This window comes from Falco peregrinus, chromosome 6 (assembly GCF_023634155.1).
Source record: "Falco peregrinus isolate bFalPer1 chromosome 6, bFalPer1.pri, whole genome shotgun sequence".
In the NCBI taxonomy this organism is placed as follows: domain Eukaryota; kingdom Metazoa; phylum Chordata; class Aves; order Falconiformes; family Falconidae; genus Falco; species Falco peregrinus.
In genome coordinates this window covers 27323176-27349785 of record NC_073726.1, presented here as the reverse complement: position 1 = coordinate 27349785, position 26610 = coordinate 27323176, and the positions used below count along the sequence as shown (strand labels likewise).

Genomic DNA, 26610 nt, shown 5'->3' with positions numbered 1-26610 from the left:
TTATTTGTTGCCTCTATGTATATTTTTGCATATAGCCTCATAGCTAAGGTTATCTCAGAAAATAATTTACAGCCCACTCTGATTTACTCCTATGCTTTTAACAAACTAATAGTTTACGTGGTTCTTATTTCAAGTGGGATATATATATATATTCCAAGTAGCAGTAAACCCTTTGTATTGGAGTTCTGGCATGAAAATAGGACATGAGCCGTATGAATTTAATTAAGGGTTTAACAATGGAGGAATACAGTTTTGAGAAAGCTCTTAAAATGTTAACACCAAGGTGGAGTTTGTAGGATCTAATTGTCTTGTAAAATATTAATGGCTTCTACATTTTGCCACGTGTTGTCGAGGGAAAGATTTTTCAGTTTTTACATTATAAGAATCACTACTGGTTTTATTAAATGCCGCTTACATGGTAGGGAAACAGGACTGTCTTAGAGGGAACTTTTCCCTAAATGTTCTGCGCTGGCTGTAAGGAAACCTCAGGGTCCATTTAGTGGTGTACAATTTGCAAAACTGATTTTTAAAGAGGAACTTGCATCATTCTTCTCTTTTGATGCCCGTTCATGGTAGGGCTCATTCTTCCCTACCCCAGGTGGACAATCGTCAGCACGATGCCAGTCCACTTGGGGACTTCCCCTCACCCCCCCAGACCGACTCAGGCTTGGCGTTGAGTGTAAAAGACACTTGTCTTGCTACATGCCATAGGGTCGGTATCAGAGGTATCGGCAAGGCAGCGCCATGGCCCCTCTGGGGGCACGGGGCTTAAGGGGTTGTAACGTGGGAGGGAAATCTCGGCCATGTGCTGAATCGGTTTAGCAGGTTATTTAACCTTCAGAATAATCTGACTTACTGTGAGTCCATGTTCACTTTCTGATAAAATACCGTTTGTCCAACAAGAAGGAAAAAACCAAATATATTTCTGATTTTCACTTTACATCGTGACCTCATTTCTAATGAATATCCTGGCACGCTCCTTTCTGGAGGAGCGTTTTAATATCCAGTTCTCTCCTCTGCTTTAGGCTTTATGAGTTGTCAGTACCATGTGAATATTATGTAAAAATTACCTGTAATAAAAAGGTAATCATCCAATATGACTTGAATAATAGCCTGAATATGAGATATCAGTGATTTCGAGAGATTTTGACAAAACAAAGGGAATTCAAAGAGCAATTAAGTTAGTTAAGGGATTGGAGTGATTGATTTATGATGACAAATTAAACTAATTCAGTACCCATATAGCATGGCCAAATGCTGTTTAATGAAGGATCCAAGAAGTTTAGAAATGTTTGAATGATGAACATAACCAGCTGGGAAAGTGGAGAATTCCCAAGGAGTGCCTATTCCTAGGAATTGAGCTATAAGACATTGAATGATGTTGAGAAAGTGAATCTGGCCCATTTCTTCCTTTAAAATATTATGCATATTGAACCACTTAATGATACATTTTGTCCAGCCTAGAAGTTATTTTTTTATTATGCAAATGCACCACTTCCACCTCTGGCCCTTAAAAAAAGTTGAACCGACATTGCCACTTAAATGAAAAATCAATATTTGCCCTAAATTCAGGTTCCTTAGCGGAAAGATTGGGCTCATATCCACCATTACTGTGAAACACAGAATGGATTACTAGCCCTGAATTTGTAAAGCAGTAAAAAATGACTTAGGAGCCCAGTGAAATCCCTGGAAGTAGCTGAACTCGCAGCTTAATGGCAGAGCGATGGGTGTTATGCAGGCAGAGGGAGAGGGGAGTATTAACTAAGTGTCAATGACTTCTCTTAATTGAGCAAACCATTTAATTCAGAATTCTGTTGTCCCTTTCTCTCAGTGAAAGATGCAGGGCAGATTCACCTTCCCCTGCAGCCTGATCATTAGGATAGCTTTCTGGCATGCAGGAGAACGCAGTTCATACCCTCTCTGGCTTGTTTGTTGTAAGGATTTAACTTGAATTGACCTAACAGAGCCTTCACCGCTGGGTTTAGTTGAGATTGGAGGTCACCATTCCTCCTCTTGAAGCTGTTCTGCTGCGTATGAAAATACAAAACTCTCTTGGGGTTGGGAGAAAGTAAGTAAAAGCACTTGGTTGCCTTGTACTGAGGGTAGTGACTCAAGAATTGTGAAATCTGGATAGAAGTCCATGCTCTAGTAAGTATTTTTATTATTTGGAAAAGCTTCAAATGTTTGGGAGATACTCTCCAAGAATAGGGAAGTGCAGGAAGATCCATTGACCTGACTCACTGGCAGAAGGAGGCTAAACCTCCATCTGCCTTGCTCAGGGTGGGGGGTGATGCCCCAGCCGAATCCCTGGGGTATGTCAGGAAGGTGCAGAGCTGCACAGGGTACCGGCACCAGTGAGCTCTTTCAGATCCTTGATATTTTATCAGACTGTTGTTTTTCCCTGGTGTAGCAGATCTGCTGACAAGCAATAACACATTAACCCAGCTGCAAATGCAGTTAGGTGCATGCTAGCTTCCCCCCCCAACCCCCCCCCCCCCCCCCCTTTGGTGTAGTTCAGGATGTGTTTTGCACACCTTTGAAGTATAATAATATTGGGATGGAAAATAAGTAACACGTAATACTTGCTCAGCCTCTGAAAAATGCCCTGATTTGAAGCCCATCCCCAAAAGGTCAAACTGTTCTGGTATGTGGCATGGCTTTACCTAACTGTGGACAGTTCAGGTCATCGCTTTGCAAAATGCCTCCAGAATTTAAACTCCAACTTAGAACATCTTGCTCAGCAAGCCTGGAGGATCTGTTCACAGGATATCACTTCCAAGCTGGGCACCCAAAAATCACTGACTGGAGAACCTTTTGCTGTGCACTTCAGAATGGAAAACTGAACAAAATTGAGAGGCCTTCACTAGAGTACTCTATAGAGTATTGCAAAGCTCACCAAGATTTAGGGGGGATGCTTAGCTAAGGGTAATAGCCCAGGCACTCTCTTAAACAGCTATTTATCCTCCTGCTGGTGTTAACTGTTTTCTGTTATCCAGAACAGAAAGTACAGGTGCTTCAGTCAGCCTCATTAGCACCATGACACAAGCTATTAAAATTGTCTTCGTAATGAAAAACTAGTTCAGGGAGCCTTCCTAGCTGTCTGACTACTCCTACAATAGTGAAATTAGAAAGGCAAATCATAAACAATGTTTCAGGCATCAGGAAGTAACATCATTAGAGATGCCCTTGGATGCCATTTACCTGCTTCGATAGCAATGTTCGGCGCCCATGGATCTGAGTTATGTTATGACTAAAGAGCCTGGGCTTCTTGGCATGTTTATAACAGAGAGATTGTTTGTTCAGCATCCTTCTGCCATTGTGTCCAACCCTGTGAGCTGTGCAGCTTCTTTCAAATACTTCTGCTGTGTGGTCTGTGGCTCTGTGCATCGCTGTCGAAGGGATGCGATGTTGTCTCGTTCAGTGTTTGCACTCCCATGGTGGTGCAGGAAGCTGAGGCATCCCTAGCTAGCTTTCTCCCGTCTCAGTCGGGTAATGAACCACGCTGCTGAGATGCACTGTGCCGTTGTATGTGACAACATACATGGTGAGATAAAACGTAGCTTCTGTCGTCTTTGTGGTCATTCGAAACCCCATAATATGTCCTGGAAAACCAGTGAAACTGGGTGGCTTGATTGAGTCTCCTGCTCTAATAACACACTTTGGGTAATTAATATGCTGCCTAATTAAAAATACTCTTTGCAGACCCAGAGAGATAATTGATTTTTTTTGCTTGTTCTCCAGAAGAAATTCTCATCTTCATCAGCTTAGTTGGAAGAGACACTTCTTTGTCTGCTCTTCCCCTGTGGTGTGCAGAGCCATCCCTTCTCCTCTTGCCAGCAGGGTCACTGGGGCTGCTAGAGGTGCTCAGGGATTCATTTGGGTGCCCAGCATCTCTTTGGGATACAGACATGTTCATCCCATTGTGGTAGTAAACATCCAAAACCTCTAGAGACACTAAAATGGGCTGTGTATGCCCGCCCTGAAGAATGAAGGAAGACCCCTGGCTGCAGAGCTTGTTTCAGGCTGTCAGTGTCTGGAGCACGTGAACAGCACCCTCTGAAACAGAAAATACCATTAAAGCGTTAAATACCTTTTAATGGGAAAAGCAGTACCAGAGTGGGCAAGGGTAATGTTTGTCTTACTTTTGGAACAGTCCATCTTTTCACTCGCGGCTTTAATGAAATCAATAATGGCTTTGCTCCCAGAATGTAGCCTGAGTGTCTCCAGGAGTGGAGAGATGCAGTCACTGAAAAACACACCGCCATAACTCCATTTATTAGCGCAAGCCTATCTCTATTGCCTTGTGCCAGGGAAGTTAAAAAAGCTGCAAAAGAAAAAAAAAACCAACACCATTGAACTAAACAGAGTCTTAAGCAGTGGTAAACAAAATGTAGCTTCCTTTGTGGTTGATTTTTATCCAGCTGCAGCCAAATATCAAAGCGATATCAAAGGAAAGCTACCCATTAATTAATTCAGACTGACTTCACAAAGCAAGCTGGAGCTTTTGCTGATATCTGATTCTGACAACTTCCTAATCTTCACAAGTTGTCATTAAGAGTGGCATTAAAGCAGTCTGTAGTCAATCTCCACTCTCACCCTATTGTAACTCAGAGATGGGCTATCTCCTGTCACAGGGGGCGGGGGGGATATGTAAGCAGGGGTTAGAATAAGCAACTTTGCCTCTTTACAAATGGAATTTGCAATCTATCAGGGAATCTCATTAATACATTACCTCTGTAATTGATTCTAGGGATACTCACACAGTCCCACTTACAACCATTACGAGTTGCGGCGAGTGGAAATTTTCTCTTCTAATAGAGAAACACATGACGGGGTGGGGGGGTGGGGAACAGAAAAAGCAAGCAAGCAGCTCATGTCTGAAAGGAATAATTAGAAGTCTGTAATGATCTTAAAGAAAGTATGAATAGAGCCTTACCATTGATTTTAAAATAGAGAACATGGGATTCTGGCTTGAAGAAAATAAGATTGTGGAAAATAAGACGCTAATCAGAGGATAAGATTAGTTTTAAACTAAGAACTATGAGCAACCTGGTCTGGTGGAAGGCATCACTGCTCATGGCAGGGCGTTGGATCTAGATAATATTTAAGGTCCCTTCCAACCCAAACCACTCTGTGATTCCATGATTCTATGAACTGAAAGTCAGGTAGCTCCATAAGTGAACCTTGTAATTCCACTGTGAAAAAACCCCAAACACTCCAGTGCTTTTTACCACTGCCAGGATCTCTCAGTGGGATTACAGCCTCATGTAGAGAGGCAAGGTACATGATACCTTCAAATTGCCATTCAACTGGAATGGCTTAGATGATTGAAGTCACTTTGTGTTCTAGACCATCACTCAAGCAAGCATCTGCCAGACAGGAACCAGTATTATTTTGTGGCCAATTCATGCCAATACCTTAGAGGAAAATGTGCTGTGTTATACAGTATGTTCATTTCAAATATTGCAAGGAATACTGGGAGGAGAAAAGCTGTTGTGGGAGTTCCTCACCAAGCATTCCCAGCAGCATGGCTGTAGACTGTGCCTTTATTTCCTCCAGGGCCAAGTACTGCCCAAATGCCAGTGACAAATGGGAATTATTTTGATTGTACAGAGAAGTGAGGATTTACCATCGTAAGAGATGAAATAAAACTTACATCAAGTATCAGGAAAAACAGTATCTGTCCAATAAGAATAATCTTCTAAAAGAAACAGTTAAATTGCAATCCTTACAGGCATTTGGGGTAGGAAAGAATTAGGAAATGCATGATAGGCAGTAATCCTGTATTGGCATTAAGTCATTCAAGATGAGCTACTGGGTTTTTTTCATCTCTCATTTCTGTGATTGCTAAGAAGTGAAAGAATTGCTATGCTTGTGTGAATATAGAATCCTCCTATTTGTACAAAAATATATGATTAACTAAAAAGAAAGATGCCGGTGAGAGCTACAGCAGGTTTAAATGCTGTGCTTATATGGTCGTGTCTGGAGGGCTCCGAGGGCTGCTTAGGCAGGCATGGCCCTTGCTTCTTGTGACCCTGTTCATTTTGCAAAGATTGACATGGATTTATCACAGTTTAAAAGTGGCCTGATAGCTAACACCTCTCACGTGTGGCATTTCTCTTCCTCCCTGTTGACATGAGAGTCAAAAATAGAGGGTGTGACTTGCTGAAAATGTCTTTTCTTGCACCCATGCCATCTTCCCCTGTGCTTTCATTGCCCTCTGTAAGTTTCACCAAAGCTGCAACAGCCCTCAGGCTGCATTAGACCTGCTCAGAAAAAATGGCATATGCCATGAAACCGGGAGTTCAAGGCTTCCCAGTAGCTCCAAATGCTACCTTTGGAGCAGGTAGGATGAATGATGTCAGAGCTTTTAGCTCAGCTGGTTTTATCAGAGGACCTTTCTGATAGCTCCCTGTGGCCTCCAGCTGTTCCACCCGAAGCCATCTCTGCAAAGAGATTTCTTTGACCTTTAGGCAAGTTGTGCATAAAGATGTAACTCATGGGGCTCAACACCGAGAAAACTTCTAATTAATTGAGCAGAACAGCAATATGAAGAATAGGGAAGAGAAGACTGCTTTTCACGTACTGGCATTTATAGTCACTAAACAAAGCACATTGGTGTTTTTTTCAAGAGAATTGAGGGGCCCAGCCTCTAGGAGAATGCATAAGGTTCATATTTGGGGTCAGATGCTAGTTCAGGGCTTTGCAGATGGGTGGAGGCGGGTTGATTTTGGCCTTACTGTTCCTGAAACTGTCCCTTTTTCACTAGCAAAAGCTTAATCACAGCTCAGCGCAGATACCACAGCCAGCTGGAACTGACTCATTCTTCAAAAATACATGTTTCTGCTAATGTTGTCCATTTATTTTACTGTTTGTTTAACTTCCCAAGCACCTATTGAGGGAAATATTTAAATACATTAGAATTCCTTAAGATTAGCATTATAAATGTGTACTGCATGTTTAGTATGAATAAAAAAAGTACTTTCCTTCTCCTGAAGAAAGCACCGGCATAGTACATTAGCTACAGAGATGCTAAAAAATTAATGAGCCTGAGTTCATGCAAAAGGTGGTTAAAAATTATATGGTTCCTTAATGTGATTCTTGCTGTTGTTTGTATGTAACCACAACTAGACGTTCGTATTTTCACGTGGACAGTGTGTGTGGCTGCAGTATCATTCTGTTTTCATTGATGGATCAAATACCAAGCTATCTTTTTTCATTCTCTCTACACAGCCAGATTATTTCACCACTGCAGAGTATTGGCATAACACTGAGAGCTTTTATTTGGATGCTGATATTGGATAGTTGTGGAAAATTCCTGTAACTTCAGCTCATGGAGAGCTTAAATAGAATTTATGAGCCATATCCTCATTTGGCATAAAATATTATGGCTCTGCTGGTTAGACAATAAAACTGTACTACTTACCCCAGCTGATCTCAGTCAGGAGAGTCAGATTTTTGACATCTTCATTCAAAACTCCTTTTCTACCTGAACGCTTTGGCTATTCCCTGTAATATTTAAAGAGGCGTGCATGTTGACAAGTAGTTTGGGGCTCATATCTGACCTTTGAAGGAGTCTGGATTAGTCTGTGTTTGGTAACAGGGAAGAACCTGCCTGCCTGCCTGACTGCTGGAGAGGTGGGAATTCTATATTCTGGACTCAGAACTGCTCTGCACCTCTGCTAAGTAAAAACAGCAGCAGCCCCCCATCATCGCTGCCAACTGTTTCTATAAATTGTACCCTTTGCTCTAATTGAAAAGGTAGAATTTCAATAGAAGTTATAGTTTTGATGCTTTTTGGCCTTATTTTAGACTTACCTCAATCACACTTTTTAGCTGTAAGATGTTCTTGCTGGTACATTGTAATGCAAATACAAAAGCTTTCCAACAAGAACTTTAAAAAAGCTTTAAGTAAAAGTCCCACAGCCTAGAATTTGAGTCTTGTACAAAATTATAGACTCTAGTTTCCATCAGTAGAGGAGACCAAGTGCATTGTTGGATCAAGGTGACCTTCCGTGCTGCAGAAAGAGTCAGGCAGAAGATCTGCTTAGTAAATGAAGAGAAAAATCTGTGATGTGAAACTCAGGGAGTGGTTGAGGCTGGTTTCTCTTTTATTGAATGAAAGCAAAAAATGGAAAAGATAAGCGTAGATGAGATAACATTGTGAAAGAAACAGAGGAGACCCTGACTAGGCTTTCTTGCCTTTCTGAAATGCTGCTGTCACTAGTCATTCCATTTAAAGGGTTATTCCCTGAATTTCAGCTTGGCAAAGGTAGAGGGTATTGCTGAGCATAATCACACAGTGTTTTCCCAGAGCATAGCTCACAGAGAAGGCAGTACATGCAAACACTGAACAACATAAATCTTAAAATAAAACTGCTGTAAAACAAACTTGTAATATCATGGTAGCCATGCCCTCAGTCACGGACAAGTTTGGGTTTAGCGTTACAAAAGCCACTGCATGTTTTTAAAAACCTTTCATTTAAACTAAATTTCTTCATGGTCATTGGCAGCCTAAAAGAGAATTTATGTTAGACTTGTTTGGGACTGTGTTTCGGGGGTGGAGAAGATGGGGGAAGAGGGCTGCTTCATTTCCTTTGGAAGTTTCTAAAAATCATCCTGGATGTTGATGCGGAATCAGGGATTTTTGTAGAAAGGGAGAGGTTTCTTGTGGACCATGCTGAAACGTTGGCACCTTAAAATGGTGCCTACGGCCAGAGCTACTTGAATGTTTCCATTTGGCAACAGGGGAGGGGTTTTTTTTTAAGATGGGAACATCGTCTTGAGGCTTCGTAGATTCTGAAGTCATAAATGAGAAGGGCAAACTTCCCTTAATATGCCTTCAGTCATCCATGCTTCCTAGAGCAGGGGATTTGACTTTGCTAGGAGAAAAAAGGTGAAATAAGCCTCTACAGACCACTAAAGTAAGCACAAACCTCTGCTTTGCTGCCTTCACCTGCTGGGGTCTTAAGGGACCTCTGGTTCATTACCATGGGAAGTAGAAAGACTTCTCATAGAAGATGAGATAATAGGTAGCATGTTTTGGCTGTGTTCTGGCTCTGTTTCCCAATTAAGGGGGTGGGGGGCGATGGAGAGGGGTGGTGCTCTTAGATTTGAAGGAAAAGGACTCCTTGTTAAGTCTCAATCTCCTGTTGACTTCTGGAAACAAACGCCCGACTAAGGAGATGGAAGAAAGTACGGCTTCAGAACACTTGAGTCATGTCCAGTGGGACGTTGGCTGTAAGGATTGTGTCATGCTGGGAATCAAGTCCTGGCATCTTAGGTCACCTTGGGCGAATCCACCCAATGCAGCATGAGGCTGTGTTAGTAACTAACTGAGATCCCAAACCCACAACCACTTGGCTGGCATTTGGTTCCTCCAGCTATCCTGGATCACTGCTTCAGGTTCTTACATGACCTCTTCAGCAGGTTATCTAGCAAGTAATAGTGTAAAAAAAGTCTGCTTGTGGCTTGAGAGACTTGGCTTTGGTTGTGGAGTAATTCCAGATGCATTACGTATAGCCTCTGTGCCTTTTTCCCCTCGTTGTCTCCTTTCTGCTAAAAAAGAGCGTGCAGTGGTAAGCACCTCGCCGTGGTGGTAGAAGGAGAAATCAATTAGACCATGAGGCGCTCGGGCGCTGCTGCAGCCCAGGCGGCTCGGCTGCCTCCCTTCGGGTGGGCATTCTGTGCCACGCGGTGCCTCCCTGCGTGCTGCTGGGCAAACCGCCGCTGCCCTGCGCTCCCTCCTCCGCTCCGGAACATGGGCAGTAATTTTTGCTCCTCACAATTACCTCGCATGGGTGTTCAAACCCAGTCAATTAACGTCACAGAGAGACTTTTGTTATTTTTCTGTGCCTTACCATTTTAATGCAAGGGGGGGGGGGGGGGGGAACGGGAACGGGGATGGACACAGAACGGGGGATGGACCCACCAAAACCCAAACCTCATTGGCATGCAAACTTCAATTGGCAAAATGTCAACAAGTGTTATTGCTGCTGCGGATGAGATGGATAACTCTTGCTGTTAAAATAATATCTGATATTTTCTTCATGTGTCTAATGGGTTTGCTTTTTAAGCATGGATGATACAAAATATCCCCAAGGCATTATTCCCAACTAGATATAGAATCCCACTTAATGTCTATTTTTAGGATTGAATAGGTTCTGTAAAGGCTCATTTGTTTGATGAAAAGATAGTTAATCACTTTGGTTTCCACGTGATTTTGAAGAGAGAAAGTTTGGTCGTACCTCCCCTTCCTTATCTCCACTCCGTTTGGCTCGCAAGTGTACTGGAGTTGTTGCCATTTGTGTGGGTGTTAAGAAATGAAGGAATTAAATAAATGGAGTATAACTTCTACCAGAGCAACAGTAGTTATTTGGACATTAGGAAGTGAAGTTGTCACTTCTAAAACCACTGACTTTTTCATTTCTATATAAGGGTACAACTTTTAAAGGAGACTGAACGTTACAGCCTAATTAGTAAATATACGGGAGGGGCAGCAGGATGCAGGGGTGACTGGGGAAGGGATCGCTAGAATATTATTATTATTATTTCAAAGCGCAGCATTGTTTTTAGTCTCTCAAGCTAATGTTCAATTTAACTTGAATTTAAAACTCGAAGTGTAGTGGATTGCAAATGACTGAGTTGGAAAGCTTCCAAAAGTCATTGAATTTCAGCAGTTTTAGTGTTCTCCAGTAAAAGAAACAACTTGTTTTAAGCAAGCTATATGCTTGTTTCTGTGCTCTAAATAGAAAATAATGATGTTGTGCATTACTGCATGAACTATATTTGGCACCCACCAGCAATATTCATTTACTCCTGCTTCTCTCCCTTTCTCCTTCCCTCTCTCCATCTCACTGTCTCTCCAAAATATGCATGCATAAATATATATATATTTATATGTCTGTCAGTAATCGAAGAGCCCAAGTAACAGACCACATTCTTCTACTACAAAAATTGTATGAATACCTAACACAGTTTAAATCCCTTAAATTGGGATTTAGGAAAGGATGACAGTAAACAAACTTCTGGCTATGCCATCTCTCAGGCAGTTACAGCTACTGCTTTGCATTTATTTGTGAGTCTAGGTGATGGATGCACATCTGTCCTCCTTTTACCTGTGAATAAGCTAAGGTAAATGGCTTAAACCAATACTGAGAATCCAAAGCTTTGCTGGTGCCAGTGAAGCAAGCAGGACGATGGCGTTGGTCTCGGTGCCAGTTAGCACTTTCCTGCCTGGTGTGTGGGCATATTTGGGGGAATAATGTGGGCCAGACACTGTTCCCACTGGGGAGTATGGACCAGGGCATCCTGTTTGGAGAGGAAGGAGAAGTACACCTGTGTAAATGCTAGCAGTGCCACACTACTCTTAAGAGCCAGAGAGTGGTCCCTTGCCTCTTTTATTCACTAGTATTTATTTAGCCTCAGAGACTGTCCCCAGTTCCTGGAGAAGTTCCCCAAAGCTGTAGCCAGATATTGACTGTGTAATTCAAGTTAGTTTGACCCTAGAGAAGTCATTCTAAACAGTTCTCTTCGATAGGAAAATACACCTCTTTCACTTCAGGGAAACTTCTATTACTTGTGAGTCACAAGGGTTTGCAAAAACAAAACCAGTTGGCATTGAAGTGATGTGAGAAATATGTTCAAGAGCTCTTCCAAAAGGATCCTACTGAAAAACTTGGGAGCTAAAAGCTGAAATGAGGGGCTGGTGTGTGTGTGTAGAGGTGTCTGCACATAATAATCCAGAAAAAACTACGATTTCTGAAGACACTGAGAATCATTTAGTTTCTCCGGTGCTTATGGACCATTTTCTCTTCTTCCCCGGGTCTTTTGGTAGGTCAATACATTCCTTCCTATCTTCCAGACTCAGTGAAGGTGTTCAGGAAGCTGGCAGGTAGAGATTTGGGTTCTTCTTTTCCTTGGACTTCTGGTCTAATTAAGCTGTGCTCACGAATTGATTGGATCAGGAGCTTGGAGAAAGCTTTAAATTCATTCCCAGACCAGACTTAGGCAAAGAACGTGAATTTTCCCCACTGTTTTTCACACTTGTGCCTCTTTAGGTGCTTTTCTTCTTCTCCCATGCCCTTAGCCTGTCCCTGCTGCTCCTTAGTATTTGCTTCCTCTTTGGTTTTCCTATTGGTTCCAAAAGGTTTATGGATTTATAATCCTTCCCGCAGGAAGAATGTTATGGTTCTTTTTAAGGTCTGACATCTCTTCTTCTCTCTTCCCTGTTCCCTCTTGCCATTTTACAATTCTGAGATGTAAAAAATGTGAAAGAAGTCCCCGTTGGCTTCAACAATGATGTATGCTAGCAGGAAGCAAGTCCCAAAGAGCTAGAAATGACAAGATACACGTAAGCTGTCATCATTTAATCCTACTGCAGTTTGTTTGGTTTGCATGTTGCCTGAATAACCCAAAGTTCTTCAGATTTGCCCTTTGCTTGGGGGAAGGTGTAACTCCAGTCTGTGCTGTGTTTCCCCACAATGCCGTCTGTGAGGGTGACAAACTGAGCTGGGGCAATGGCTCGAAACTTACAGGCATGGCAGATGACAGGGAGGAGAGGAAAGGCACAGGTCTGAAGAGGGATAAGAGCCCTAGAAATCTGCAGGTGGCTTTAAAGGGTTGTAGAAAGATGATGAGAGGAACGGTATGGAGGGAGGAGTCATGGATAACGTCCTCCACACACATTCCCTGAGCTCGCATGATGTAAAGTCACACTGTGCTTGACTTTTAGGAGATGGTCTTTCGCTGACACACTGAGCTGGGTGAAGGCATGGGCTGGTTTACATGCATTTGGTGTCCCTTCTTGACAAGCAGTCCCCTTTCCTGAAGGCACAAGGAGTGACGGGAGCAAGGCACGTGCAATCTGCAGTGGCAAGAACAGAGAATAAAAGCTGCTAATAGATGTAGTACTCGGGTATGAAGGTCTTTTCACGATGAGCCATAAAATAATGATTTTTTTGTCATTAATTACATGTCCAGAGTTTCAGAGGTTCTGAGGGCACCCAAATTTCGCAGACTCATCACAGCTGCAGTGAATTGAGCCCATCAGCTCCCTCACCTTCACTGAAACGCATTTCCTGCTTTCTAATCAACAAAGTCCTCTGTAAGAGAGACTCACATATGTATCAAACAACTTCATATTAAACCAACCAGCACAGATCACTGAGAGTGCTGACTACCTCCACCTGCAATGCTTACTTCACCCACAGAATTCGCTGCTCACAGGGCATCTGTAGCTATCTTAGAACATCCGAGTGTCCATTCGCCTCAGAAAACAGGTGGAAAGCAGGTGCTCAAAAGCCTTTTCTCCAAATCTACTGACAGCTCTGCAATGAGGTTTAGGCAGTTGCTGGTAAGCAGTGGTGACTCGGAGCATGCTGGTCCCATGCTCGGCCATGCCTGGAGATGGTTCTTCCCCACTCACCTCCAGCACGCCGGGCTTAAGATTACGCCTGATTTGAAGCATTCCCTGACTAAATAAAACAAGCTGTAAGCTGATCACCTCATGCAATGTGCAAGCACACAATAGTAATCACAGCTAATGACTCTGCTAAATGCTAGGCTGCACACACCTCCTTGTTTGGTGTTTGTTTTGTATACAGAAGGTAACATCAACTGAATAACGAGGATGCCAAGTTACAGATGGGGTTGTGGAATCGTATTTGACAGCCGATTAGAGTAATCTGACAGAAATGATGACTTAATCACCACGACAGACTCCAAATTCCCAGATAGAATTCCACCCAGGTTAATCTAATTTCCTTGCAATATTTTTGCCAGAAATAGACTCTTAGCCGGCTTGTTTTCTCCCATGCAGATGTCACATGGCTTTGACAAGAATGTAAATAGGTAGCATTATTATTGTTGAAACGATGACTTTGAGGCTCTAAAGCTGGAGAGGACACATGCGTTTAAGAGGTTTTGGGGTTGCTCTGGTGCGTTTTTTTCTGTGATGAAGTTGTATTTGCATACAGTGTGATGTACTCAGGAAAAAGAGGGGGAAGAAAGATGTAACTGGTCACCTGTAATTCTAGGCCACGGCTGGGTCCTGCTGCCACCCTCGAGGTGGCCAACGGCCAGGTCCTCATTGACTTCAGGGGGTTTCTCAGGGCTGCATGTTTGACAGCTGCTTCTTTCCCATTTTTGATTCCCGTGGACCACATCAGCAGCCTTGCTTGGGATGTGCCCAAGGCGGAGCAGGGATGTGCTTGGCCTTGGGCTGTGTGTGGCCTCTGTGACAGTGCCAGCGGCAGGTGCAGCCCCTGCCTTGCCGGCACTGCCGCAAGACCCTGCACAACCTCGGGCGGGAGGCGTTTCTCTGCTCTGGGTTGTAAAACGTTGGCATGGCGTGTTTTGAGACCTATGGCTAGTGAGCACCTATAGGAAAGGTAGGTCGTGCCGTTGCTGGCAGCTCAACTGTATTCGGCAGAGCTCTCTAAAATCCTGCCAAGGAGCAGTTGCTCCTTCCAGCCCATTCTGCAGCCTGATTTTGCTGTCCCCATGCATGGTGCTTGCCAGGGGAACCTGCCCACACTCAAGGAACTCGCCTGCGAGCTGCCTGGCTCTCTTTCACTATACGGTCTGAGCACAGGGTGATGGTAATGCCTATAAATTACTTTCTGCAGTTATTTTTCTTACTGTTGCCTATTTATTAATTGCAACTGTGCATTCATAAATACTGTATTTTCATAGGCAAAGCTTTCTTCAAGCCCAGAAGAAAACGTTTCATGTTTTTTCTGTGTGACATGACATACTGAGAAATCGCTTACCTTGAGATCCATAAGTGTATGGCTTTGTGATGTATAGCTACAATAACAGCTTTCTGATAAGACATGAAATCCTTCATTTCAGTAGATGACATGATTCTAGTGAGTGGCATCTAATTTGAAACAGGTTTATATCATCTATAATCTTTTGGAGGGCCTCAGAAAGCACAGCTATTTTATTATTTTATAGCCTGCAGTTATACAAGCAAGATATAAAACGCACAGATTATTTTCTCTTTTGCTCATTGTAGAGTGAAAGGAGAGTACCTATTTAGCCTTTGTCTCTGCCCCTTTAATTTTCTTATTCACTGCACACTTCTTTGAGATTCATTCTTTTCTTTTCTTTTCTTTTCTTTTTTACACCTACTTTTAAATATTTTATGGGTAGAGAGCTTATAATATGTATTGTCACGGCAGTTGTCTCTAGAGGTCAGCAATGAGTTTAATAATGAGATGCGAACCAGTGACTCTGTAAAACCCATTTCAGGTTATAAATGGCATGTTTTATTGAATCTAGTGTTAAAGGTTGTTAATGTATCAATTGGTGATGGTCAGGGTTAAACAAGCTTCAGCATGAGCCCTCTCATGTTAGGAAACTGTCAGTCACGTATTTTTCCACCTTCCTCTTCAATGAAGCCATGTTTGTGTATAGCATCCATTTTACCGTGGGTATTCTGCAGTTTACATTCCCCAGACCTGATCTGAATCTTTTATTAGTTTTTCACCAATATAATTTTGTTAAGCACAACAGTGTCGCTCCTGACTTTGGCTTGCTGGTACGAAGAGAGTTTGGACCACGAGTTTTTAGCAGGAACCTTTGAAACCGAGTCAAAACCCAGTGGAAGCGTCTTGTTAATTCTTGCCTCACGCTTTGTGTACATAACAGATTACTGACTTAATGAACTTGGGGTAATTATGTGTGACAGAAGAGGATGGTTTATGATGTGGTAACTGTCAGGTAACGCTGATCTTTATGTTGTGACCACGGGGCTACAAAAATGACTTGTTCACATCAATTTGGTCTAAAGTTGGCTTCTCTGGTTCAGGCAGTTTGCAAAGTGCAAGGTTTTTAACACTGATAGAATTGCCTTTATTCAAAATATCTCCATTTAAAGGCATATAAATGAGTGTTATATATAAGTGAGAGTGATAGATTCTCTGTCTATGAAAGGTCTGCATTTGGATTGGTGTTTTTTTTCTATAACCTGCCTATTCCCAAATTTACAAAGCTTAATTTTCTTTCCTCTATTTTCTCACTACTTCATTGCTCTTCAGAGACGTCGATACCTGCAACGGGCTTATGGAACAAGTTACACCTTTTTTCTTCTTTCGCTTTTTGTTTGCTGAGTGGAAATGCAGCATCACATTCCCATGAATTTAGAAACTCCTGGAGTGCCCAGCATTTTGTTGATGCCAGGATAAACGTTAAGCACTAGTTAGAGTACAATAGAAGTTCCCTTTTTCTATAAATTAGATCGAATAAGAGTGGTGGCAGACAAGTGCTGGGCTATTAAAGTCCATTTGGGAAAAAAAAAATGATTCAAAGAGAACACAATTATTAAAATCGAAGGAAATTTATGGATCCTGGTGACTACATCCGCCTTGTGGCTTTGCCTTTTCCTTTGGGCACAGCAGGGGGTTCTGCAGGCGGTACAGGGAATACATTGATTTGCAGGGCCAGGGAGCATTCTGGGGTTGGAGTAAATCTTATGGACACATTCACAGCGATATTTTATATTTTCTAAAGAATCTAGCAACCGTGTCCCTGGAGGTTAAGTGGCTCCACCAAAAGCAATGCAGATTTGGTTTTCTGTGCTGTTTTGAAAGCACATTTGATATGAGTGCCTGGATGTTCTCTCCTGCTCAGCTGTTTTTGTTTCCCAAAGTTTGCCATAATAGTCTTTTACAGAAAAAAATGGAATTGCTTCTGACATTTTCAGGCCATACTGAGCTCTGCTGCACTGAAAAATGATACAAAAGCAGAAAGAGCATAGATTTTTTTACCTGCTCACGTGAAATGATGAGGAATTGCTGTGGGGAGAAAAGGCAGGGGCCCTGCTGCTGCCGGAAGGTTTGTGCCGTCAAATGCTGGCAGTTCTGCAGAGCCCAATGAAAGAAGATAAAAGTGTGGGGGGGTTTTGCAAGCTTAAATGTCTCCCACATTGAAACTCAATGTGAGGTCATTTCTGAAGGCTTTTGAGAAGCTGTAACAAAATTTCGCTGAATCCATGGCAGTGAACAACACAGGTAGCTATAACCAACGTCCAGTGGAAAAGCCCCACACTCTGATCAGGGGAAGCTCAGCTGTTATGGTGTTGCTATTCCTGAAACAACAGAAAACACTGCTCGTAATAATCGGTTGGAGTTATCAGTTAACAATTCAGTGTGAGGGGAATATCATTTAGTAAAGAAAGCTGAGGATGCACCATACCACACATGCCAAGGAAGGATACGGTGCGATGTTGAGCATAGCGTGCTGCGCACAGGGGTTGGCGTTGGTTCCAGTAAGAGCAACACTCACAGACGAATAGGAAAAAATATTAGGAGTTTTTATGGAAGCCAGAATTGTGCCATGTTGTGATGGAAGCTTTATGAATGAATATATAATGTATTCTTTAAAAAAAATAATAAAATAAATGAGATACTAAACAGTTATGGGAAACTATTATAGCAAGCACGGTTCTCTTCCTCTTCAGTCCTGAAAGAATCATCACATGTTTTTTTTAATTACAAGCAAAGTTCATTTGTCAAACTCGACTTCTCTGAGTATGTTTGAAATGCTTGCTAGCTCTTAAATTACTTGAAAATTCCATCTCAGTCTTGGCAGTGGTTGAGCTCAAGGAAAACAAGTTGGTAAAACAGAAACCAAGCATGCCATAAATTAATGAGGGCTGTAACTTTAGAGGTCTTCTGAAACTAGATACAGCAAATCAAAGTTTTATATGAATCCTGTGGGCCAAATGATCTATTTTTTTTTAATCTTCCTGGTTATGAAATGCTCTTTTACCATCTTATTTTTTCTTAAAAGTTTATAATATAGTAATATAGTGATATTTTGGATTTATATAATTTCAACATGTTTAATATTAATTGTGTAACTTTTTAGGCCTTCATTAAAAACACGATTCTTGATTTCTTATGACTATCCAACCTGCCTTTCTCTTTTTCATTTTTGTCTTTAGATGCATCATCCTATTCAGATGAAACCCGCAGACAGTGAAAAGTCAAATGGTATGTGTTTAATTTATTTTTACTTAAGTGTGACTCCCTTTAAACTAAAGAAAACACAACATTGTGAGAGTTTATGCTTTACTTCTTGTGTGGTGAAAATTATATGAGGTAGTTTCCTTACAACCTGACATGCTGGGGAAGATGTTGACCTGCTCTGAACTCCTACTTCTCTGCTTTAAAGAAGGAAGGAAATGTTCTGAAAAACAACCTGCCTTGCAACTGCTGTGTGTCACAGCCTACCTTGCTGTGTACATCTTTCCCTTGTCAACTCCTAGCAGCAAGGTGATGTGGAAGCACCTGATATTGATAAGATGGAATTTTAATGGAGAAAATAAAAAAGAAAAAAAACAAATCAAAAATCTCTGCTAACAAACTGTGTTAGCAGCTGATGTGCCTTAGACATTTGCCTACTCTTCCTTCTTATAGAATGATGCTGTTCTGGATCTGAGCCAAATTTAGGTTTTAATCATATGCTCAGTTCTGAACTGGGAAGCCTACCTCGCAGCTCTCTGTATAGTTGCTCCTCTCAGTGATTGTAAACTGAATGCTATAAAAACAGTAATATCCATTCAGAATACTAGGGTACTGCCTAACTGGATGTATATGACATGCAAAATAGATGGCATGCTAAATCTATTAAACATGCCAGGTTTGTATATTCAAGGAAATAAGATAATCGGATGGTAGCACAACCTGGCTGTGTGTGATTCTTTAAAAATATATACATGTGTATATTTTGCCCCTTGATTTGTTCCTGTAATTTTTTTAAATATATGTTAAAGATATCATCTGCCTTCTTAGATTGCAAGAGCTTCATTTTCCCATAAGACCCACATAATCAGAGCTGGTTCCTCCAACAGGCATCTTTGCACCTCATTAATTAGTAATCAGGGCAGAAGCCGTGCACTTAGAGATCTACATACCTGCAAATGTAAATTATGATTGGGCTCTAAATCTCTCCGCGAGGCTTTTTTAAGGCTGCTTTTTAGCTAATTGTAGTGCATCCCATTTTCAGGCTTCTCCAAGGATTATAAAGTTTGGAAGGAAATTAAAACTTAGGTTTCCTATTATGGCAACTTTCAAAACAAAACTGGCCACTAGCACAGGAAGCTTGAGCCATCAGCCATTTGTAAGCATTCTCTCTCTTGGGCTGAGTTTTAGCAGTGATTTTGTGCTGTCTCTGAATGCTCAGAAGAGAGGCCAAGGCACCTGCATGGGCAGAAGGACCAAACTTTTCAGGCCCCACTGTGGTCAAGGAGAACTTTGTTGCTGGCATCCAAAGCCCACTCCCTTGGATTTATTGTGCTTGCAGCAGGCACGGTTTTCCCTTAGGACACCTGTCTGGGCCCTCTGAACTAAGTATAGCCTCTAGGGTATCTTCTTTCAAAGACAAATTTCACCTCAAGTTCTTGGCAAGTTAGCAAAATAAGAGGCAACAGGCAAAAATTGTCTCCCAATGAGTTACTCGTTCATTACCTGAAGTTTTTCTTCCTAAAAATTGAATGTACTGGCAAAGCACTGTGGGGAATTGTGCAAATTCCGTCTTGCTCTGCAAGTGGCACCTGCTTGGAAAGCAAGGTAGGTTAACTCCTCGCTGCTGCCCTTAGGCTGCATGGTGCTCTTGGCTGCACTATGGGAACACTCTCCTGTTTTCTTGCACCTATTCCTAGCATGAAAGTCATGACGGATTGGCTTCCCCCCGCACCCCCCACCCCTTCATTTTTTCTTGCCTTTCTTTATATTTTGGGGAAAACACATTGACAGATCAGAGGTTGCATTTGTCAAATTAAATATGTTTTTAAATTTTGACTCCTGGAGGGTATAGGTACTTCTGGTAGGCATGTTCTGGGTGTGGGAACTGGGGACTGGGGAAACAGAAGTCAAGCTAAACCATGATGCTGGTAACAGTGGTACAACTCTTCGGAAAAATAGTGTGTAGGCATGGGATCCATGCAGGAGGTGAGAGTTTGCAAGCAGCTTGGAGAGCCAAAAAGAGAAAGAACAGCAGCATGGGGGAGGCAGAGGCCTGTTTGGCACGTGTTTTCCCATATGCTGCAGACTCTCCATCTGAGGACGTGTATTATCTGTGCCAACAACGAATTGTAAACTGTACCTCTTCAACCAGACTGGTAAATTCAAAGGGGAAAAGAAAGAAGGCATGCCGAGGCATCTTGGGTTTTATGATCCATGGTGTTAGAGCTTTTGAGGAAAGCTTGAGACCTTTTGGCTTCTGAGTAGTGGGCGGATCCCTAGATAAAGTGGTGTTTCTCAAGTTTCAAAGAGGTTAAAGAAATCCTCTTGGTCAAAATTTCCAGATTTGGAAAGATATGTAGGAGAGGTTGAACACTCACTACAATTCATCTGAGCTTGCACATGTTTGTGAAGGCTTGGGAGACCTTTTCAAGGTCTACAGGAAGGAAGGAGAGATCCCCTCATACACCTTACAGAGGTTTTCAAAGAATACTATTTGCTGTGTGGTAAGATGTCCCGTCCCCATCTTTAGTCCCTTGCAAAAAGGTTTGACTGAGCATCCAAGCCCAGGAGTACCAGGATCAAATGCTCCTCCTGCTCCATGACTGTTCCTGTCTTTAGGTGTTTGCATCACTTCAGAAACGTATCCCTTCGCAAAAAAGGCCAAGCCCTCCTCCTGTAAACTGGGAGATGGGTGTGGAAGAGGCACCCTCTGCAAGTTTGACTAAGTGCCTGGGCACCTGTGCAGGTTTCGGACTTCATTAGCAACCTGAAGATCTATTTTCTTCTGGCTGGCCAATAGATCTATGTAACCAACTCTGAACCATCCCTCTGCTCGTGCAGATAAAGTAAAGCTTAATTTCTTCCACCAAGCTTTTATCAGCTAGAGTTGATGGGGAAAGACTTGCCTTCAGATCTAATTAATTTGCCTACCCAGAAGGATTCTGAAAAGGCTTTTACTGTTGAGAAATGTAACATCACTGAAAGATTTTCAAATGGTGAATTTTTTAGCATGTCCTGGTTTGATCACCCGTTAGATCCAGTCTGACCACTTTTGTATCGATAGGTGGTTATTTTAACCTATCTGCAAAGTTTTTGTTAAGGATTACCTGCCAGAAAAGCATGGTTTCAAGAAGGCTCCGCTATTGCTAGATTCATCTTGACTGTTAATCACTCACAGTAATGGTCCATTTAAGGATATCCTCCCATTTTCAAGTACAAGGGGTTCCTGCACGCTAATGCGAAGAAGCACATAAATACATGCTTGACTCTAAGTTGTCTGTGGCCTTTAACATGCTACAATTTAGCAAATAATTAACTTTGTCTTGGATCAAAATTTTAATACAGTCAGTACTTTCAGGCACATATCCTGCGGACAGTTTGCTCTTAAATGGACCAAAGCGTCACCACTTCAAGGAAAATGAGAAAAATCCCTATTTTAAAAGAAAGAAAAAAAAGAGGAGTGGGTAGCTGAGTGATCTTATAATTTATTGTTATTTATTTTATTAGTGAAAACTTGAAAAAATAATTTTGAAATTCTAAATGGCACAACTTTGTCAATTTGGAGGGAGTAATTAAATGCCATATGTTAGCACTAACACATAGAAAAGTTGATAATTAATGCAGGCAGCTCTGGATCCAGGTGTGACTCTGACAGATTGTATGCAAGGGTTTTTCACAGGCTTACAAACAGGGATAAAAAGTCTGTTTTCCCCCCTTCCCTTCTGGATGAAAAAAACCACAAAAAACACCCCCCTCCCAAAACCACCATTTATGCATAATTAACTGTTGTTTATTTGCTCAAGAGAAAAGGCAACTTCTGGACAGCAAATGGACAGTCTAACTGTCTGTACTCCTCAAAATGTATAATAAAGGGATATAATTTTGATTCTTCAGGACAGAATTTTTGGGGTTTAGAAGAGAGAAAAGGAAAGCTTGTTGACTCTTCAGGGAGATTTCCCATGATTATTACAAGGTTTAATTCCTTTGTAGTGTACAGAAAATAATCTCTACTCCTTTATTCTCCTGGGTTAGCACAAGCAATCTAATACAGCCTGCAAGAAATGCTCATTACTGAAGCATATTGAGTAAAGCTAAAAAATTAGACCCGTCAGGATGTTATTCTGCAAGTTGGATGTAGTGCTGTCAGAAGGCAGGAGGCTCAGATTGAAAAAAGCTCCCCCCCAGCAGAGGCAAACTTCATCTCAGATAACTTTTGCTGGCTAACATGGCACTCTGGATTCAAACGCGATACCTAGACACCCATGCTAGGGATGGTGGAGCTGGTCTTGATGGAGTTACGAGAACAACTCATCTCTTTTTCAAACAGGTATATGCACCTTGTCACACAGGGTTCCTACATTCAGACAAAAGTTTCCCACCCCAGATCCAGAGGTTTAGCACTGGATATGTCACACAAACTGTCCTAGCAGCATAGCTGGACCTGTGGTTGTGATATGTTTGGATGTATTGAGGTGAACCCCATACTTGGTTCTGTGCACTTTCACACCTTCCTTCATGTAACAAGAACTTTAAGCTTTGTCCACTGTCACCTTCTGGCTATTTCTGCTCCACCAGTGAGGGGTACATAGCCACCCCATCCTACTAGCTGCTTACGGATGGTTGTATCTACTTCTTGCCCCCAGAGGTGTGCAAAACAGCCAGAAAGTGCAGCTAAGCCTATGAGCAAAGAGTACAAATAATGATATCAAATGCTCACACACACAAAAAAAAATCATTGATTTTCTGGATTTTGAATTATTGAAACCTGCCCCTAGTGCAGGAGAGAGAATTAGCAAGCAGCAGAAGCAGCAGCATAATGTTTATGAGCTATGCGCATGCGGGTGCTGACCCTTGTGCCCTGTTACCCTTCCCCGCAGCATTCTCCTCTGCCTGCTCTCATTGCCCAAAGCACTCGCTGCTCCTGAGCTTTGTCCGCTCCCTCAGAGCTCATGTATTCTTCCTGTTCTTACAGCTTGAGCTTAGGACATCTGTGTGTTATCATGATGCCCAAGTTTTGGGAGTTGGTTGGAAGGTAACAGCTGTGTGGACTGTCAGCAGTGGGGGAAAGATTCCCATGTAACAAGCCACCCCGTCTTGCTGGGAGAGGTGAGGTCAGCCACCTTTAGAGGAGTTGATCCCTTGACGTTGACAGCAGCCAACTGATAACGTTTTAGCTAAGACTTTATAAAACTGGACACCTAAACTGTAGATGGCCAAAGTTAGGCAAGACAGCTTTAGACTGCCATCCTCTCTCCAACCAGCAGCGGACAGCACCTTTCCCGACCTCAGTGCTTCCTTGAGTCGCATGTGTTTGATGCTGGGCTCCTCATTTTATAGCCTGTGGGAGCAACCCAACATGCAGAGGCGAATCCACAGACTTGGCTGATCAGAAGGAAAGGTTGCGAACCTCTAGATAAGTTTGACCTGTACTACTTGTGGTCCATTGTCTATTTGATACTCAAACCGTGCCTGTGTGGCAGGTAGGAATCCCTTTTTGAAAGGAAGGAGAAGAGTGGCTGACCAGAAATGCAGAAATAAATCCAGACAGCCGGTCTTACGGAGGTGAAAAAGCATCCCTTTCTCCGCGAGAGAATGTATTGTTAAAAAGTCTTTCAGCCTAATATCATCAGATGTTCTGTCAGATGGAGTGAAAATATGTCATTTTGATCCTGAAAATTGTCCCTTTAAATGTTTTTTATGCTAGGCCCTTAGCCAAAAAAAAAAAAAAAAAAAAAAAAAAAAAGACAAGTTTATTAAGCTTCAACACTGATCGGCACTGACTAATAGCACGGAATGCAGAGTCATCATATCAATGTTTCCTGTACTCTGAGCATTCTTTGTGAAATCTGCATTTTTAAGATGTACGGTACACGGGAACTGGATGTTTAATTTACTATAAGATCACCCTCAAGCTGAAAACCTGCAAATCACATTAGTTAAATGGCACATATATATAGGTTACTGGTGAAACTGAAGGAGGCCAGTGGGGAGTTTGTCATCTGCTACTCTTTGGAAAATCAAAACAACGCCTTCCTGTTTGCATCTCATTTCTTTTGCATCTCCACCTGAATCTCTTTGGTTTGAGTCTTTGTCCTTGCACCTAAGCAGGACCCAAGGGACCTCCTTTGGGATGACGTGGCAGGCATGTCTCCAACTGGGCCAGCAGCTATTTTTAAGAGAGGGTTGGAATCTAGTCACCCTTAGGGTAGACCTGCAGGCTGTATTTTAAGCCTAAAATCAACCCAAATTTAAACTGGCTGGCACTAATGAACACACAGGCAGAAGTGCAGAGGTTGGTGACACACAGCAGAAGGTAGTACTTGCACTCGTGCTGGGCACCAAGGCTTCCCCCCATCTGACCTGGGTGTGTGGTGTAGAGGCATCCATCCCTGGCAGCCCAGCAGGATCCCTTGCCTCAGACCCTTTCCTGCACCCTGGTGATAGTGTGTGGCTGTTGTTGAGGGGACAGGCTGGCCGGGGACCTTTCTCAAAGGGATTACTCCAGGCAATAGGGGAATTGTAAGCAGCCAAGTTACAGGCATCCTTTCACCAGTAAAAGTGACTGCTTAGACTTTCCTTGTGGCTGTGAGCAAGGCAATTCAGTTTTACCATCCCTGAAGTAAATATTAACAGCATCAAGGCCAATTATATATTACAAATCAGATGTGAAGTTTAATTGTAAGACATAAAGATAGATAGATAGATAGATAGATATACACACACATAGACACACACACAGATATATGTAAATCCCAACTTGCAGGTCTTATTTGCAATCCCACATATTCAGCTCTTGATCTGTATATAACCAGCTCATCCCATGAATTCATCATTTGTTAACCCTTTCTGGAGGATTAACCAGCATGTGGAACCTCAATATAAAGTGTGAATGAAAATGTTGAGTCTTGTGGAATCTCTGCTGAGGAAAACAACTTCGCCTGGGTGTTAAATTCACACCAGTTTTCTTGCAAGCTTGTAGAGCGAGAAGCTGGGATTGTAGGGGCTGATCTCTGTTTTGGATTCTGAAAAACACACTGTCTTGATATTTGCTTGTATAACAGCTCCAAATACTTTTTTAAGCCAGTGATTTTAAAGAAAAAAATTCCTTCAGACACCTCTCATGATCAATAAACATGAACCTCTTCTTTTTATTGTTGAAATTATGAAATGCACTTAATGTGTTGAAGTATAACACAAATAAAATTCCATGAAAATAGATGCAGTTTCTTCTTCCTCAGCTGTAATTTATTCCATTTGACACACTCATACTAATATAGGAGAGAGAGTTGGGGAGCAAGGGAAGATTCTTTTTTTTTTTTTTTTTTGGTAAGCCCAGAAATGAAAATACTTCATTACAAAAATAATTTGCACAATAATAGAAATAAGTAAGTGCACTGCAGACTCTCTGGAGTAAAGCTTTCCTTTTCTCTTTGCTTCCCTGCAAACTCTGACAGTCTGCTCATTTACAGTGAATTGGATTTACATGCCATTTCAAGAGAAGAAGAAAGCACTGGTGTATATACTGTATAATAAGCACTCGGATTTTTGGTTTAATATAGATGGGAGGGTGCAGTAACATTTTTGAGTCTTTCCAGGGTGAATTAAGTTTTGATGACCTATTTCATTTTTGCTAAGAGTCTGCAGCTTTAGACCTGTAAATTTGAGTTTGATTAACAGGACTGCATGCGTCCTGCTGCAGCAGTCCAGCTTTTCCTGATTTTTGTGACAATGCAGGCAGGAAATATTCTGCCAATAATTCGGGTAAAGCACCTTTTTCATGGTTTTTTTGCAAGCTCAGCATCTCTGTGAATCAAAGGGTGTTAAAGGGATGCCCTGGAATATGCCTTGTGTCCTTCTGAAGGGGAGAGGGCTGTGGCAGTCTGAATTAAAAAAAAAACAAACCAAAAAACAACCAAACAGGAAAATTTAATGCATTCGTTTTCCAGAGCAGTCGTTACACATCTGCCTTTTGAGTGCTGTGCATTAAGTTGGCTGAAATTGAAAGCTCAGATAGGAGCCAGCCGCTCTTTCAAAACATTTCTCAGGAATATTTTTTCATTAGCTCATACCATTATGAGCACAATCCATTCTTCACCCTCACCCCTGCCATGATTTCTTTCATACATGAGCGAGGTGAGTGAATTTATCTGAATTAAAATCTATGCAAAGATATATTCAAAAGTCCCTCTAACAGAGGATGCTTTTCTCTTAGAAGCTGTGATGGGGAAGGCATATGCAGAACAGCTAAGGCAGCCAATTAATATGTTATATAAACAGCAAGCACCACTAGAAAAAGGAAAAAGAGGAAGAAAAACGAGAGATTTGGGGTGGGGGAGGAAGGGAGGAAGCGAGGTTGTAAGTATAAAGTGTTTGCCTTAGGACTTGTCTTCAGTTACAGAGCCAGACTCACATGACTGGAGCTTGGTTTGATGTGGTAATGAAGCATTGATCACAGGAAAGAGATGAAATGGCCTTTGCTCATTCATTATTTTTATCTTCTAGCTGTGGAAGACAGAAAATTGTTCATAGGAATGGTTTCGAAGAAGTGTAATGAGAATGATATCAGGGTGATGTTTTCTCCGTTTGGCCAGATAGAAGAATGCCGAATCCTTCGGGGACCGGACGGGCTGAGCAGAGG

The 26610-nt window shown here is 42.0% G+C and overlaps 1 protein-coding gene across 13 annotated transcripts in view; it reads left to right on the top strand.

Moving 5' to 3' along the window:
• The window catches only part of CELF2 (CUGBP Elav-like family member 2), a 375972-nt gene that overhangs the window by 281039 nt on the left and 68323 nt on the right, over nucleotides 1-26610 (top strand). For 12 of the 13 annotated variants that reach the window (XM_055807125.1, XM_055807124.1, XM_055807129.1 and 9 more), the window contains 2 exons: nucleotides 17951-17999; nucleotides 26475-26609. In XM_055807125.1, coding sequence (XP_055663100.1) covers nucleotides 17951-17999; nucleotides 26475-26609 — 184 coding nt within the window. Of the gene's footprint in view, nucleotides 1-17950; nucleotides 18000-26474; nucleotide 26610 lie in introns of those variants that run through there. The other variant, XM_055807135.1, reaches the window with a different exon arrangement.